Raw genomic sequence first — 15,251 nt, 5'->3', positions numbered from 1 at the left:
CCCCTAGTGGCCGAATCTCCAGCTCTGTTTTTGCTTGATGTCTTTAATTGCAAGCAAAGCAAGTTCCTGTTTCAGACATCCTCAGAATTCTGCATTTTTGTGCCCAAAACATCAAAAGAGGTGCTTCTCTGTTTTGAAGCAGGGTGGGGTGGGGTGCCCAGTTGAGGGAGCAAAAGGTCAAGTTTGGACCCCACTGGTGGACCCTGTGGCTGACCTCTTGGCGGTCAGAGGAGGTGAGATGTGCTGAGAGGTAGGCAGGCAGGCAGGCAGGAGAGCAACCTCTGAGTCGCCTTGGTCTCCCTCCAGGCACTCACAGGTCACTTCCTAGCGTGTGACTTCGGGTGTGTTTCCTAACCGCCCTGACCCTCCATTTCCTCATCCGTAAGTGAGGATACAGTCGTACTCACAGGTGTCTGGAGACCAGATGGCATGGGACAGGATGTCACACCAGCTCACACCTACTCCCTAACTGACCGGTCTTTATTGTTCCCGCATCACTAGGAGACCCACCATCGTGAGTCCATCCTGTACCACCCACACCCAAGCCAGTCATGCTGTCCCAGCCCAGGCCCTGACTGATTTGTTTTTTAAGTCTTGTGCTAGGGGATTCAAGTGTAGCTTGGTGGTAGAACCCACGCTTACTATGCGCAAAACCCTGGAGTCAATCCGCAGCACAAAAATTAAAACGTAAAGACATCAACTGCCAAGCCCCATGGCCTGAGTTTGATCCCTGGGACCACATGGTAGAAGTAGAGAACCAACTCACCCAAGTGTCCTTTGACCTGTGCACACATGTGCGTGTACACACACACACACACACACACACACACACACACACACACACACACAGAGTGAATGGGGGGGTGTCTCTTAACCTGTGGCCTCTCCTGCCCCCATGCTTCTTTGAAGTTTTTTTGTTTTGTTTTGTTTTTGTTGTTGTTGTTGTTGCTGAGAAACCAGGCTGATTTTCTCCCTGGATTTTGTGGCCTGCAGTCTCACTAAACACATTTCTACCTGTCTATCTCTTTCAATTGATGGTAGATCTAGAGACTTCAAGACGTTCAGCCTCAAGAAATAGGGTCTAGGGCAGTGGTTCTCAACCTGTAGGTAGAGACCCTTTTAGAGGTAGAATGACCCTTTCACAAGGAGAAAACACAGACCACCAGAAAACACAGATATTTACATTACGATTCATAACAGTATTAGGAACAAAATACTGTTATGTATTATGTACATAGCAAAATTACAGTTATGAAATAGCAATAAAAATAATTTTATGGTGGCGAGGGGTTCACCACAACATGAGGAACTGTAGTAAAGGGTCACAGCATTGGTCTAGGGGGAAGGCGCTATGGTCGAGCGTTTGCTGGGTTCGATAAAAGACAACCGGACAAGACTCCGTGGCCAGTGACACACTGTTGTGGCATTTTATCTCCTTTGGTGAGGGACTGTCATGATGCCCCGTCAGCTTAAGCGCTCCTCGGTGGTTGGGAATTGGTGTGGTTCTAGCACGGATGTGAGCCACCATGCCCGTTTATTCTGTGCTGGGAATTGAACCCAAAGATCCCTGCGTTCCAGGCAAGCCCCACACAGACTGAGCCACAGCCCCCACGCCTGCTTCATTCTCAACCTCAGTTAACCCCCTAAGCTAGGGAGAAGAGTGGGCTCACCTTGCCTCCCACACAGTTCCTCCTGACCCCTGACCCCAAATGCAGAGTGCAGCAGTTTGGACTTAGGTGCCGGCTTCAGTCCCCAGCTGTCCCTAGGCTTCCGGGAGCCGGAAATGAGACTCAGAACTGTGTGGTGTCACAAGTACCATTTCCTGGTTGTGTCTCTGAGACCTGAGCTACTTGAGGAAGAAGCCCCATCCACAACCCCGGGGGGAGAACGATTGTCTAGACATTGATGTAAATTCATCGATGCCTTGTGGCTCTCCAGAGATACGTGAGTGCGTGCCTTCGTTTGGAGTGAAGCTGTGTCACCCACAGAAACCTCTGAGCCGAGTGATCGTAATGATGAATAATAACAATAACTGCTTGGGATCAGAAGTGTTTCGGATTTGGGACGATTCGGGGATACTTGCATATGCATAATGAGATGTCCTGGGGATGGGACCCAAGTCCAAATGCGAAGTGATCCCTGTTCCCTAGAGACCCTCTACATGGTGGTGAATGGCCGCAGCGAGCAGGCAGGAGCAGCAGTCCACGCCCGCTCCGGTGTTCAAAGCTGGTGTTAGCACCCTCAGCCCTGTGTCCCCGCTCTTCTGTATACCTAGGATTCTTCAGCCCTCGGCAGTGGGTGGCCTTGTAGCTTCTGGGCAGGCTTCGGCGTCAAGATCCCTCAGCACTTGCAGATGGCCAAGGCTGCAGCTCCTAGGCCTAGGGTGTCTAGGACCCTTGGGTTGCCCTGCCCCTTGGTTCCTGCCCTCAAGCAGCCCAGCTGTCAATCAGCGCCTAACCACCTTTGCGGCCCAACCTGCCAACTGCTCGGCTGCTGCCACCACTGCCTTGGCTGCTTTCTTCATGTTATCCCCACTGCCTGCATCTTGAAAAGTAAACAAGAAAAGAGCACTCGACAGAAGCCTTTTATGGACACCATGCACACACAGGGCGCACAAGACATCCGTGCGGGCAAAACACCCATACACATACAAAATAGATGCACTTGCAGAATGCTTTTTAGAAGAACTTATTATTAACACCGATAGAGACTTCAACAGATTTTTAACAGTGCTTCGGCAATGAATGACACTGTCCCAGTGTTCCCGAGAGAGAGAGAGAGAGAGAGAGAGAGAGAGAGAGAGAGAGAGAGAGAGAGAGAGAGAGAGGGTTCCCCTCACGTGTCTCACACATAGCTGGGAGGTGATTTTACAGAATGTTTTTAGTGGCCCTGGATTTTGACAGCGATCCCCCCCCCCCCATCACATGAGATTCCAGGTGTGGAGTCTTGCACTAGCTGCATTGTGTTGGGATTTGGAAAGGTTGGGATTTGGGATCTTCAGATTGGGGTGTTCCACTGTGCTGGGACATGGTTCGGTGGCAGATTATCTGCTTAGCATGTGGGAGGTCTTAGATTCTGTACTCAGCAGTACAAGAGAGGAAGAGAGAGATGGAATGTATGCGTGCACTTGCATGCATGCCTGGGCCTGCGTGCCTGCGTGCGTGCGTGCGTGCGTGCATGTACATCTTTAACAAAGATTGTCATTCTCTAGTCTGACCTCTGTGTAGTGCGGCCAGTGACCACTGGCAAACCAGGGTAACAAATGGGACATGCCATCCCTGGTTTTTAAGTTTTTCCTGTCCTACTAACATGCCCAACAATGTGACTCTATTGAAAGGTCATTCACCACGGCCTCCATTGTTCTTCTTTGTAGGAAAAGCCTTGGAAAAGGCTGGGGGTAAAGAGTTCTTGGAAACAGTAAAGGAGCTTCGCAAATCCCAAGGCCCTTTGGAAGTTGCTGAAGGTAAGTGTGAGACCGGGCTGCATCTCAGCCTGGCTCAAGGGCACCCTTGCAATCTCCCGCTTCCCACATCCGTACACGGTCACTGTATACAACAGGATATGCCGTCCCTAAAGCTCACGTAGAAAAGCCAGTCACATTCATTGTTTCGGGCTTGTGACTCCAGTGGCGGGGAGGTGGAGACTGGAGGACCCCCAGGGCTCGTTGGCCAGCCAGGCTAACCTACTTGGTGAGGTCTAGGCCAGTGAGAGTCTGTTTCAAAGGAAGTGGCCAATGTCCCTGAGGATAACACCAAGACTTCCTCTAGCCTCTACACACACACACACACACACACACACACATACACACACACACACACACACACACACGTTTTGGTGGTTTGAAAGAAAACGGTCCCCAGAGGGAGTGGCACTATTAGGAGGTGTGGCTTTGTTGGAGTTGGTGTGGCCTTGTTGGAGGAAGTGTGTCACTGTGGGGGTGGGCTTTGAGGTCTCATTTATGCTCAAGCCATGCCCAGTGTCTCAGTCCAAGATCAAGATGTAGCCAGCACCATGTCTGCCTGCACGCCACTATGTCCTGCCGTGATGATAATGGACTGACTTCTGAAAATGGAAGCCACCCCAACTAAATGCTTTTCCTTTATAAGAGTGGCCACAGTTATGGTGCCTCTTCACAGCAATAGAAACCCTAACTGAGACAGAGACTGACAGACAGACAGACAGACAGAGACAGAGAGTGCTTTAGCATTGCTCTAATCATTTGAGCAGCAAGTGTAGGTCATGTCTCACGTGCTCTGGACTCTTGGATGGCTTATGGTCATGAGCAGCAGAGCTGAACACTAAGATGGTCTTGGAGGCTATTGGGTTAGTGTTGCATGTGCGCAGTAAGATACACAGAACAAAAAAACGTACCCCATAAGCCTTTTAAAGCATATAATTTAGTGGTGTTAAATACTTCTATAATGTTCCACAACCATCACCACTACTTCCAGAACTTTCTTATCACATCTGACCAAAAGGCCATGTCCTAGCAACCACTAATCTCCTTCCTGTCCTTGTGGATTTGCTTGCACTGGACATTTCACATAAATGCTGTCATCGAGTGGCCAGCCCTCGGTGTCTGGTGTCTTGCACGTGATGTAGTATTTTTTGATTTATGTATGTTGTAGAATATATCATCCCCTCGTGTGTGTGTGTATGTGTGTGTGTGTGTGTGTGTGTGTGTGTGACTGAATATTTGTGTCAGTTATCCATCACTTGTGACAGAATACCTGTGAAAATCAATTGAATGGGGGAAAGATTTATTTGGGGCTCAGTTTCACAAGTTTCAGCCCAGGGCTGGGTGGCTTCACTGTTTCGTGACTTGAGGTGAGGCAGAGTAGCAGGGTGGCATCTGGCCAGATGGCTCAGTGGACCAAGACACTTGCTGCCAAGCATGACCACAGATCACTGCTCAAAGCAGTGGCCATCCCCATGAGGTTATACCACGTGGCACAGCACCCACCCAGCATGTGTGAGGCCCTGGATTCGATTCCCAGTACTGACAAAGAAAAAAAAAAAAAAAAGCCAGAATAAAACTCCTGTAGCTGGGACTAAAGAGATGGCTCGGCAGTTGAGAACATTGGCTCCCCTTCCAGAGGACCAGGGTTCGATTGCCAGCACCCTCCCAGCAGCTCAGTCTGTAACTCCAGTCCCAAGGTACACAGACATACAAAACACTGTACACAATTTAAAAAAAAAACACTCTCCCACAGCCTTCCACCCAGGGCTGTCGTTGGTGCCAAGACCTGTGCCTTCTAAGACAGAGAGAGCAGAGAGTCCTCACCTGGGCCTGGGCCACACTGTTCACAGTTACTAAATGTGAGATGCCCCCAACCCCCCCGTAGGTCCACGTATCTGAACACTTGGTTCCCAGCAGGCATCAGTATTTGGGAAGGTTGGGGAACCTTTTGGGGTGAGGCCTAACTAGGGGGAGTGGGATGGCACCGTAGGCTGATGGATTGTAGCCTGAGAGTTCCTGTTCACATTCTTCTTTCTGATCCTGTGTAACCAGCCACCTCATAGTCACTGACTGGAAATACCCGGGAAGCCAAGTATTTTCCGCTGAGGACATTGTCGCCCCAGTCTGGGAGCCGAAATAAATCCTTTGTCCTCTAAGTAGCTTCTGTCAGGATCCTGCCACAGTTCCAGCTCCCCTCTGTCCTTACAACTCAGGCAGAGCTCTGAGTCAGCTGCTGAAGAGTTTACCTGGTCTGAGGGACTGGGGTCTGGAGGAGGCCCCCAGCAAGTACCTGGGAAGGCAAGAGAAAAGCGTCCAGGCAGGAAGCTCTGACATGTGTCTAAGCAGAATTCAAAAGCTGTGAGTGAAAGGTGAAGTAGCCGTTAAAAGAGTTCTCAGCAGGGAACTTTCCAGAATTAAATGCAAGTTCGGGTTGAAAATGTCGGGCTAAACAAATGAAAGTAGATCCTGAACCTGGCCCATCACAGCGGCCACTCGGGGGTTCAGAAGTCAAGAGGAATCATGAAAGCTGCCTGAGAGGAGAGGGGGCCGGGTCATCTGTGAGGAAGTGGAAAGTTGGAGCTGATGTGATAGCTCGGCCAGTGATGAGTCTTAAAGCCTTAGTTCAGCCCCTGGGACCCTCTCCGTGGAAGAACTGGCTCCCGTGTTGACATATGTGTACTGGGACCTACGTGCATTAGTGTGCACACACATGCTCTTGCATGCACGTGTGCATGCGCGTGTGCACACATACACACACAAATATGACACACACACCCCAATAAAAAATCAAATTTTCAAAATAAGGTGAGTAGCAGCTGGCCTTGCCTCACGGAAGGGTAGCAAGTTCTGCGCTTGATCTCAGCATTAGTTGGATGGTGTCTTAGATACTTTTCTGTTGTGGTGAGAAGACACCACAGCCAAGACAAGCTAGAGAAGAAGGAGTTTATTGGGGGCCCTACAGTTTCAGAGGGTGAGTCTGTGGCCATCGTGACAGGGAACGTGGCTGCAGGCAGACATGCATGTTGCTAGAGCAGTAGCTAAGAGTTTACGCCTTGATCCACAGGCAGGAGGCAGAGAGAAAGCTAACTAAGAACAGCATGGACTTTTGAAATTTCAAAGCCCGGCCCCAGTGACACACCTCCCCCAACAAGGCCACACCTCCTACTCCTTCCCAAACAGTTCCACCAACTGGAGGCTAAGCTCATTCAAATGCATGAGCCTATGGGGACATTCTCATTCAAACAACCACAGATAGGATGAGGGGGGGAAATGCCTGGGAAATATGAGCTATAAGCCAGTGCTTCAGAAGACAGGCAGCCCAGGACTGCTTAAATCCTTACACACACAGGCTCATGGGACCTGACCTCAGCAGATAAAGGACATGCATTTTGTTGTTGTTTTGGGGGGTTTTGTTGTTGTTGTTGTCGTTGTTTTTCGAGACAGGGTTTCTCTGTGTAGCTTTGGTGCCTGTCCTGGATCTTGCTCTGTAGACCAGGCTTGGTCTCAAACTCACAGAGATCCACCTGGCTCTGCCTCCCCGGTGCTGGGATTAAAGGCGTGCGCCACTGCCGCCCAGCTGAAGGACATGCATTTTATTTCTGGAAGAGCTTAGGTCTCCCACAGGCTGACAGCAGTCATGAGACAAAGATACTAAAACATATGAAAACATTTACCTCTTAGAGTTGATAAAAGGACCAATTACAGTCCAGGCCCTAACACAGCTGCCCTTGCCAGACCCTGCTGGGAGCCCATGTGACTCCATGCATGCTCTCCAAGCCAGACCAGTCCATGCTGAGACTCCGCCATATGAACTGTGCTGTGGGTGTCAAGTGTGGCCCTGAATCAAGAGATTTATAGCCAGTGAGAGGCCCAGGGTCACATAATGCATCTTTTTTTGTTTTTGTTTTTGTTTTTGTTTTTGTTTTTCGAGACAGGGTTTCTCTGTGTAGCTTTGTGCCTTTCCTGGAACTCACTTGGTAGCCCAGGCTGGCCTCGAACTCACAGAGATCCACCTGGCTCTGCCTTCCAAGTGCTGGGATTAAAAGTGTGTGCCACCATGCCCAGCTACACAATGCATCTCTTATCCAGGCTCAGAAAAGATCTGGGGAGTGAAGGACACAACCAAGCCTGGGGACAGAGGAGCCACCTCTGATGATTGATGGCCACAGGGACTTCCCTCAAACTCCTCAATAGCCATGGCTCTTACTGATGGGGACCATGTTTAGGGAGATAAAAAGTCCTTTTAAATGAAAGAGAGCGGGAAGGAGTGTGGTAGTTTGTAATTGGCCCCTGGGGAGTGGCACTGTTAGGAAGTATGGCTTTGTTGGAGAAGGTATGACCTTGTTGGAGGAAGTGTGTCACTGTGGGGGTGGGCTTTGAGATCTCATATATGCTCAAGCCATGCCCAGTGTCTCAGACCACTTCCTGTTGCCTGTGGGATCAAGATGTAGCTCCTTCTCCACTCTCAACTCCTGCTCCAGCACTGCCTGCCTGCCTACAGGCTGCCATGCTCCCTACCGTGATGATAATGGACTAAACCTCTGAGACTGAGAGCCACCCATGAAATGCTTTCCTTAAGAGTTGCTGTGGGGACTGGAGAGGTGGCTCAGAGGTTAAGAGCACTGGCTGTTCTTCCAGAGGTCCTGAGTTCAATCCCCAGCAACCACATGGTGGCTCACAACCATCTATAATGAGATCTGGTGCCCTCTTCTGGCTTGTAGACAGAACACTGTATGTGTAATAAATAAATAAATCTTTAAAAAAAAAAAAAAAAAGAGTTGCTGTGGTCATGGTGTCTCTCCATAGCAATAGAAACCCTAACTAAGACAGGGAGGGAGGGAAGGAAGGAAGAAAGGGCCTAGAGAGGTGGCTCAGAGGTTAAGAGCACAGGCTGCTCTTGCAGAAGACTCAGGTTCAATTTCCAGCACCCATATGTCAGCTCACAACTGTCTGTCACTCCAGGTCCAGGAGATCTGACACCATCTTCTGGCTGCTATAGCAGCGCACGCAGGTGGTGCAGACATAGATGTAGGCAAAACATCCATACACATAAAATAAAATAACTTTTGAAAAAGAAAAAGGAAGGAGGGCCTAGAGAGATGGCTCAGCAGTTAAGAGCACTGGCTGCTCTTCCAGAAGACATGGGTTCAGTTCCCAGCATCCACATGGTGGCTCACAACCATATTTAACTCCAGTCTCAGGGAGGTTGCCCTTTTCTGGTCTCCTTGGGCACTGCATACGTACAGCACACAGAGATGCATGCAGGCAAAATACCCATACCTATAAAAACATTCTTTTTAATTAAACCCTGCCAGGTGGCAGTGGTACACACCTTTAATCCCAGCACTTGGGTGAACAGAGGCAGGCGGATCTCTGAGTTCCAGGACAGCCTGGTCTACAGAGTGAGTTCCAGAATAGTCAGAGCTGTTACACAGAGAAACCCTGTCTTGAAAAAACTGGGAAAAAAAGAAAGAAAGAAAGAAAGAAAGGAAGGAAGGAAGGAAGGAAGGAAGGAAGGAAGGAAGGAAGGAAGGAAGAAAGGAAGAAAGGAAGAAAGGAAAAGAAAAACTGAAAAGAAAAGAAAAAAAAAGCCAGGTGCTGTGGCACATACCTCACACCTTTAATCCTGACATCATGGCAAGACAACAAAGCTAACCGGTGTGGTAACCCTGACAGTCCATCCCCAGTGTCCTTAACTGCAGTCACAAAGTGCCCTTGGCCATGTCAGTGAACAGCTAAGAACCCAGGGATTTGGACTCTTGGAGATGGCTGTTACTCAATGTCCCCCAGCACCAGATGAGACTTTAATATGTTCCTGTCACTAGGATCCACCGAGGTGGTTCCTGACCTGGAGCCCGTTGGCAAATCGCCAATAGTGATAAATTGTCACATCAACAGCCAAACTCCGTTTCTGACCAGAGCTCCACTTCCTGCCAGACTCTCCACACGGTGGCAGGGATGTGTCTGGCTACCTGCACTTTCACTTCCGAATCCTCCAGAGTCTCACAGGGTCGCGCCTCTGAGGCCCAGTATCAACACCCAGCTTAAGGTGATACTCGGGTAATAACCTCCCACCTTTCTCCTTCCTGTGTGCCAGCTGCCGTCAGCCAATCCAGTGGACTCGCAGCCAAATTCGTCATCCACTGTCACATCCCCCAGTGGGGCTCCGACAAATGTGAAGAACAGCTGGAAGAGACCATCAAGAACTGCCTGTCCGCAGCGGAGGACAAGAAGCTGAAGTCTGTCGCCTTCCCGCCTTTCCCCAGCGGCAGGTAGGACACAGTTTCTGAGTTGATGTTCCCAGCCTTTGTGTTGGGAACCAGCGACTCACCAACATGTCCACGTTCCATCGGCCCATTCTAGAAGACACACCCAAGGTCTGCCAGCATAAGCCAGCGTGTTGGGTAGGCAACAGAATAAGAAACCCAGTTTCCTACCTTCCAAACAGACAAGCCCCTGGCCTGGGATGGCAAGCTGAGACCAGCTTTCCTGCCTTGTTGATATCAATGCCCAGAACAGAAAGACACCCTGGGTAAGGGCCATTCATTTTAGTTTCCTGTATGCTTGTGGGTGCACAGGTATGTCCTAGGTGTAGATGTGTGTGTGGAGACCAGTGTCACTAATATGCTCTTGTTACTGTGATAAAACATTCTGTCCTGAAGTAACTTAGGGGAGCAAAGGGTTTATTTGGCTTACACTTCCAGGTCACAGCCCCTCATTGAAAGAAGTCCAGCAGGAACTAAAGGCAGGAGTTTGATAAGGAAACCCTGGGCAAATGCTGCTTGCTGGCTACTCCCTGGCTTATAGCTTTTTAATACAACCCAAGATCATCTGCCAAAGGAATGGTGTTGCCCACAGTGGGCTGGGCCCTTCCCTATCAATCATCAATCAAGACAGCCCCTCCCAGACATGGCCACAGGCCAGTCTGATCTTGGAAATTCCTCACCTGAGGTTTCGCCTCTCTGATGACCTAAGCAATCCATCTTGTTTTTTATTTCGAGAAAGGGCCTTATTATGTCATCATGATTAGCCTGGAAATCACTACTTAAGTAAGGCTAGTCTTAAACTCAGAGAGATCTGCCTGCCTCTGTCCGAAGTGCTGAGATTAAAGGTGTGCACTACCACACTCTACCACCTTGGGTTTTGGTTGCTGTTTTTTTTGGGGGGGATGGTTTGTTTGTTTGAGACAGGGTCTGACCTCGAGGTGGTGGCCCATGTCTTTAGTCCCAGCACTAGGAAGGCAGAGGCAGGCGGATCTCTGAGTTTGAGGTCAGTGGATCGAGTTCCAGGACAGCCAGAGCTGCAGAGAAACTCTGTTTCAAAAAACCAAAATAAAAAAAGAGGAGAAAAAGATAAGTGTCTCACTATGTAACCTTGACTGGCCTGGAACTCAACATGTAGATCAGGCTAGCCTTGAACTCACAGAGATCTTCCTGCCTCTGCCTCTCCAGAAAGGTGTGTGCTGCCATGCTGGGCTTACTGTCTTCTTCTTCTTTTGTCTTTTCTTTCTCCTTCTTTCTTTCTTTCTTTCTTCCTTTCTTTCTTTCTTTCTTTCTCTTCCTTCCTTCCTTCCTTCCTTTCTTCCTTCCTTCCTTTCTTTCTTTTTTTGTGAAAGTGTCTCATTGGTTTTAAGCTAACCAATCAGGTTAGGCTGACTGGCCAGCAAGTCTCAGGGATCCACCTGTCTTCACTTCCCCGGCATTGGGGTTACCGACATTAGCAACGTGCCCAGCCTTGTTATATCTATTCTAAGAAACTCGGGTCTGCATGCTTGTATGGCAAGCACATTCCCCCTGAGCCGTCCCCACATCACGCCCCATGTCTCTTTCTAAAAGCTTGCTATGTTCAGAACCCACATCCCCACCCTTGGTCCTCGCCTAGAACACAAGATCAGAAAACCCTGGGCTCACAGGCCTTGCTAATGTACGTGTAGTCTGTGAACCACCAGCAGCATCCCCTGGTTATAGATCTGCCCCCTGGGCCGCACCCCAGACCTGCTTCAAGAGCCCCAGGGAATGCTCTGGAGGGCAGCAGAGGAGGAGGCCGAGGCCAGATAACTGTACCCAGAGCAGGGGAAAGTTCTCACTGCTGCTTGGAAAGCTGAGGACAAACTGATGAGTACTGTGGGATGTATTCTCCATGATCAGACCGTGTTCCATGCAGAGACACTCAAGAGAATTCAGGAAGTAGGCATATCCTAGACTCTTGGACCTACCCCGGAGTCTTGGTGACTGACCCCAAATGGCCAAGGTGGCTGTGTCCCTAGGAGCTGGTGAACAGCACTTACCAGTGATTCCCTAGTGGTTGGGGTCCTCGGGGAACTTTGACCAACCCAGCCTGCCCAAAGTAGCTGAAATCACAGTGGCATGTTCGTGTGAGTCAATGGAAGGCTAAGAACCTGGGGATGTGGCTTTTGCTTTGTTTATGGAGGCGGGGTCCCAAGTGCTGATATTTCAGACATACGCCACCATGCCTGCTTTATGCGATGCTGGGGGCCTAGCCCAGCATGTTAGGCACAAACACTGACCAACCGAGCCCCAGCAAGTTTGAAAGGCCCTTGACAGATAATCTGGCTAGCATGCAAACTGGTTTGAAGGAGCTAACAAAACAAAAAACAGGTTTGCTTTTTGAAGATATGGTCTTATAAATGTAGAATCGACGGGCGGTGGTGGCGCACGCCTTTAATCCCAGCACTCGGGAGGCAGAGCCAGGTGGATCTTTGTGAGTTTGAGGCCAGCCCGGTCTACAGAGCAAGACCCAGGAAAAGGCGCAAAGCTACACAGAGAAACCCTGTCTCAAAAAAAGAAAAGAAAAGAAAAGAAAAAATAAAATAAAATAAATGTAGAATCAATAGACTTTACAAAGTCAGAGTTCTTTGATCAGCTGACACAGATTCAAGTCTGGGACATCCTTTACGTTCCAGCTCTGTGACCTTGGCTGAAATCATCATATCTGAGACAGCGTGGTAACTATGTAGCAGGGACATCTCCACCTACCCATGTCTTCCTCTTGACTAGTGACAGAGAAGGTGATTTGTGGAGTGGCCCTGTGCCTGGTGAGTCCCACGCTGTACAAACAAGGGTCGAGGGCCAGAATCAGAAGAAACTGTTAGCAGGGGTGTGGTGGCACATGCTTTGAATCCCTGCACTCTGGAAGGCAGAAGTAGGCAGATCTCTTGAGTTCATGGCCAGCCTGGTTTGCACAGTGAATTCCAGGCTAGGCCAGGGCTCCATAGTGAGACCCCGTCAGAACAAAAACAAAAGGAAACCCATGTCCCTCTTTTCCCAAACTAAGAGAGAATTACAGCGGTGGGTACAGGGACCAAAATGACATGGGCTCTTCTTTTGTTTGGGCACAGAAACTGCTTTCCCAAACAGACAGCCGCCCAGGTGACCCTCAAGGCCATCTCTGCCCACTTCGATGACTCAAGCGCATCCTCGCTGAAGAACGTGTACTTCCTGCTCTTCGACAGCGAGAGCATCGGTATCTACGTACAGGAGATGGCCAAGCTGGACACCAAGTAGCTCTCCAGCGGGGACGGAGGAGGACCAGGACCAGTGTCACGTCACAAGAGCGGGGGTTTTATTTTTTAAAAGGATTGAGAAAGGGTGACATGGCATGGGGAGCAGAGGGCGGCCGAGAGGGTAGCAAAGGCCGTGGGAACAGGTCCTGCCTGCCTGGGGAAGGGGCCCAGCGCATTTTATATTCTCTTTACAAAGGGCCTCTCCCGAAATTAACCAGGTCTCCCCCAGGGGTTTCTTTCCATGTGTTTTCTTCCTGTTGTTTTAGAACTTTTTTTAAAAAAAACAAACAAACATAAAAATAGACCTTGTTTAGATTTATAGCACTGACTTTTACTCTCTCTCTCTCTCTCTCTCTCTCTCTCTCTCTCTCTCTCTCTCTCTCTCACACACACACACACACACACACACACACACACACACACACATCTTTTCAAAAGGTCTTAAGACTTTGGTTCCTCCTTTTTCCAAGTGAAGAGGGTGTGACGACCACTTGGGTGTATTGGCTGTCTCCCTCAGTGAAGAGAAGATGGGAAAGACGTTCTAGGGTGCTTTTCTCTTCTGTTTTAGGGTCCCCTCCCTGACCCCTAAAATATTTGTAACTACACCTAAAACGATTTTTTTGCCTCGGGATCTTTCTTTGTTCAGTTTTGTTTTTTAAAGAAAAAGAAAAATGAAAGAAAAAAAAAAAGATCCAGTGTCTTTCTTATAACATAACCATTTATTACCATAGTTCCTCCTCTTGGGAAACTGTGTCTCCTTGGGTAGATTCTTCTAGAGTGTTGTAAAGAAACGGCACAAGGCCGGTCACTGAAGAGTCTCACCATACTCTCTCTAAGGCTCCTGGTCAGCCAGCGTCACGGCAGGCTTTCTGTGGGTGGCTGATCCTACCTTCAGAGAGGGTGAGTCTGCTGTCTAGCATCCACAAAACTGCCAATGGATCATCATTCTCTGGGAGAGAGACTCAAGTCTCAGCTGCAGCCTGTGCAACTAAACGGAATAGACCTTAGCCATAATCCAAAGCGGGATGGACTGGAAGCGCCAGGGAGGCTGGTCAAGGACTCTGCCACCCATAACCGGAGGCCAAGGCCAAAAGCAAGCGGAAGAGGCAGGGTGGAGAGAGTCATGCCTGAATCTGCTGGAGTGGCCTCACAGTCTCCTCTGCCATAGACGCTCAACTTAAGCCATGCACAGTTGGCTCTGGCCCTTCCCTTCTAGACGAGCTCACTTGGATAAAGAAGTGATCCATGTACCTTAGCAGTCTATAGTAGATACGATGGCCAGTGAGGGCCCAAGTGACAGGAGCTGGCCAGGAAATCAGCAGCATGGCCTCCTACCCCACCCCCACCCCCACCCCCAGCAGCAGCCTGCAACGATAACCTGGAAATCACCAGCAGTCATCCACAGATGCCCATCTGATCTCTGAAGATCAAACAGCCAGTACCCTCCTCAAGTCACGGGTCTCCTTCCTGGGATTCCTATGTTGGTTGGCAAAACGGGTTTCCCTTAGCCCCTCGCCCTGCTAGGATAGTGTTTGAATGACTGTCCTCAAGAGCCAAGCCACTGTCATGGGGGTGAGGGGCGTTCAGCTGCTCCCCTTTTCAAAGGACAGTCCCAGCTGGCCTTGTTGACGTTTTATCCCCTCGTGGAGTGGTGGGGAGGCAGGAGACCCTCACCTGTGTGTCCAGCAGCTCCCAACCACCTGTTGTGTGCAGCGCTGACTTAATTACATGTGGCCTCGAGGGCCTAGAGCATATAGGCCGGGAAAGGCTAGGAGAGAGGTGCTCCATTTATGCCGCCCCATAGCTAGGAAGCTGTCATCCCTGCTGGTTAAAGGTTTACCAGGTTTGGCCTGTGGTTAGGGAGATGCACTCACACCCCTCAGAGACTACGTAAGGAACCCCAGTAAACTCATGGTTCCCCAGAGTAAAGTTTGTCATTGGGACCTTAGGAGAAGGGGCAGATGTTGCTTCTGTCTCCCCGCTGGGGAAAGATTTCAGCCACAGCTGGACTAGCCAGAGGGGAATTCTGTATAACTCTCTGTCAATGTCCCTGTGACCTCCGGTCCGATGAAAACGGAGATTAAGGCTCATGAAAGTTAAAGGAGGTCCCAAGGTGTTAGAAAAGCTGAGGCAGAAGCATTACTTGAGCTCAGGAGTTCAAAGCCAATCTGAATAATGTAGATAAACACTGGAGACAAAGGGGGGTTGGTGGGGAGGGGGGAGACAAAGAAAGGGGGAGAAGGGAGAAAGGGAGAGCAGAGTGCCAGA

The 15,251-nt window shown here is 49.7% G+C and overlaps 1 protein-coding gene across 2 annotated transcripts in view; it reads left to right on the top strand.

Moving 5' to 3' along the window:
- The window catches only part of LOC114704754 (core histone macro-H2A.2), a 50,090-nt gene extending 36,434 nt beyond the window's left edge, over positions 1-13,656 (top strand). For both annotated transcript variants that reach the window (XM_028886179.2, XM_028886178.2), the window contains exons 7-9: positions 3,374-3,463; positions 9,558-9,732; positions 12,819-13,656. In XM_028886179.2, the coding sequence (XP_028742012.1) occupies positions 3,374-3,463; positions 9,558-9,732; positions 12,819-12,984 (431 nt within the window). In that variant the 3' untranslated portion in view covers positions 12,985-13,656. The remainder of the gene's footprint in view (positions 1-3,373; positions 3,464-9,557; positions 9,733-12,818) is intronic.
- The last annotated feature ends 1,595 nt before the right edge of the window (positions 13,657-15,251 follow it).

Source organism: Peromyscus leucopus, chromosome 16_21 (genome assembly GCF_004664715.2).
Source record: "Peromyscus leucopus breed LL Stock chromosome 16_21, UCI_PerLeu_2.1, whole genome shotgun sequence".
NCBI classification, from domain to species: domain Eukaryota; kingdom Metazoa; phylum Chordata; class Mammalia; order Rodentia; family Cricetidae; genus Peromyscus; species Peromyscus leucopus.
Note: the sequence above shows the minus strand (reverse complement) of the source record. Positions and strands in the feature narration are given on the sequence as shown.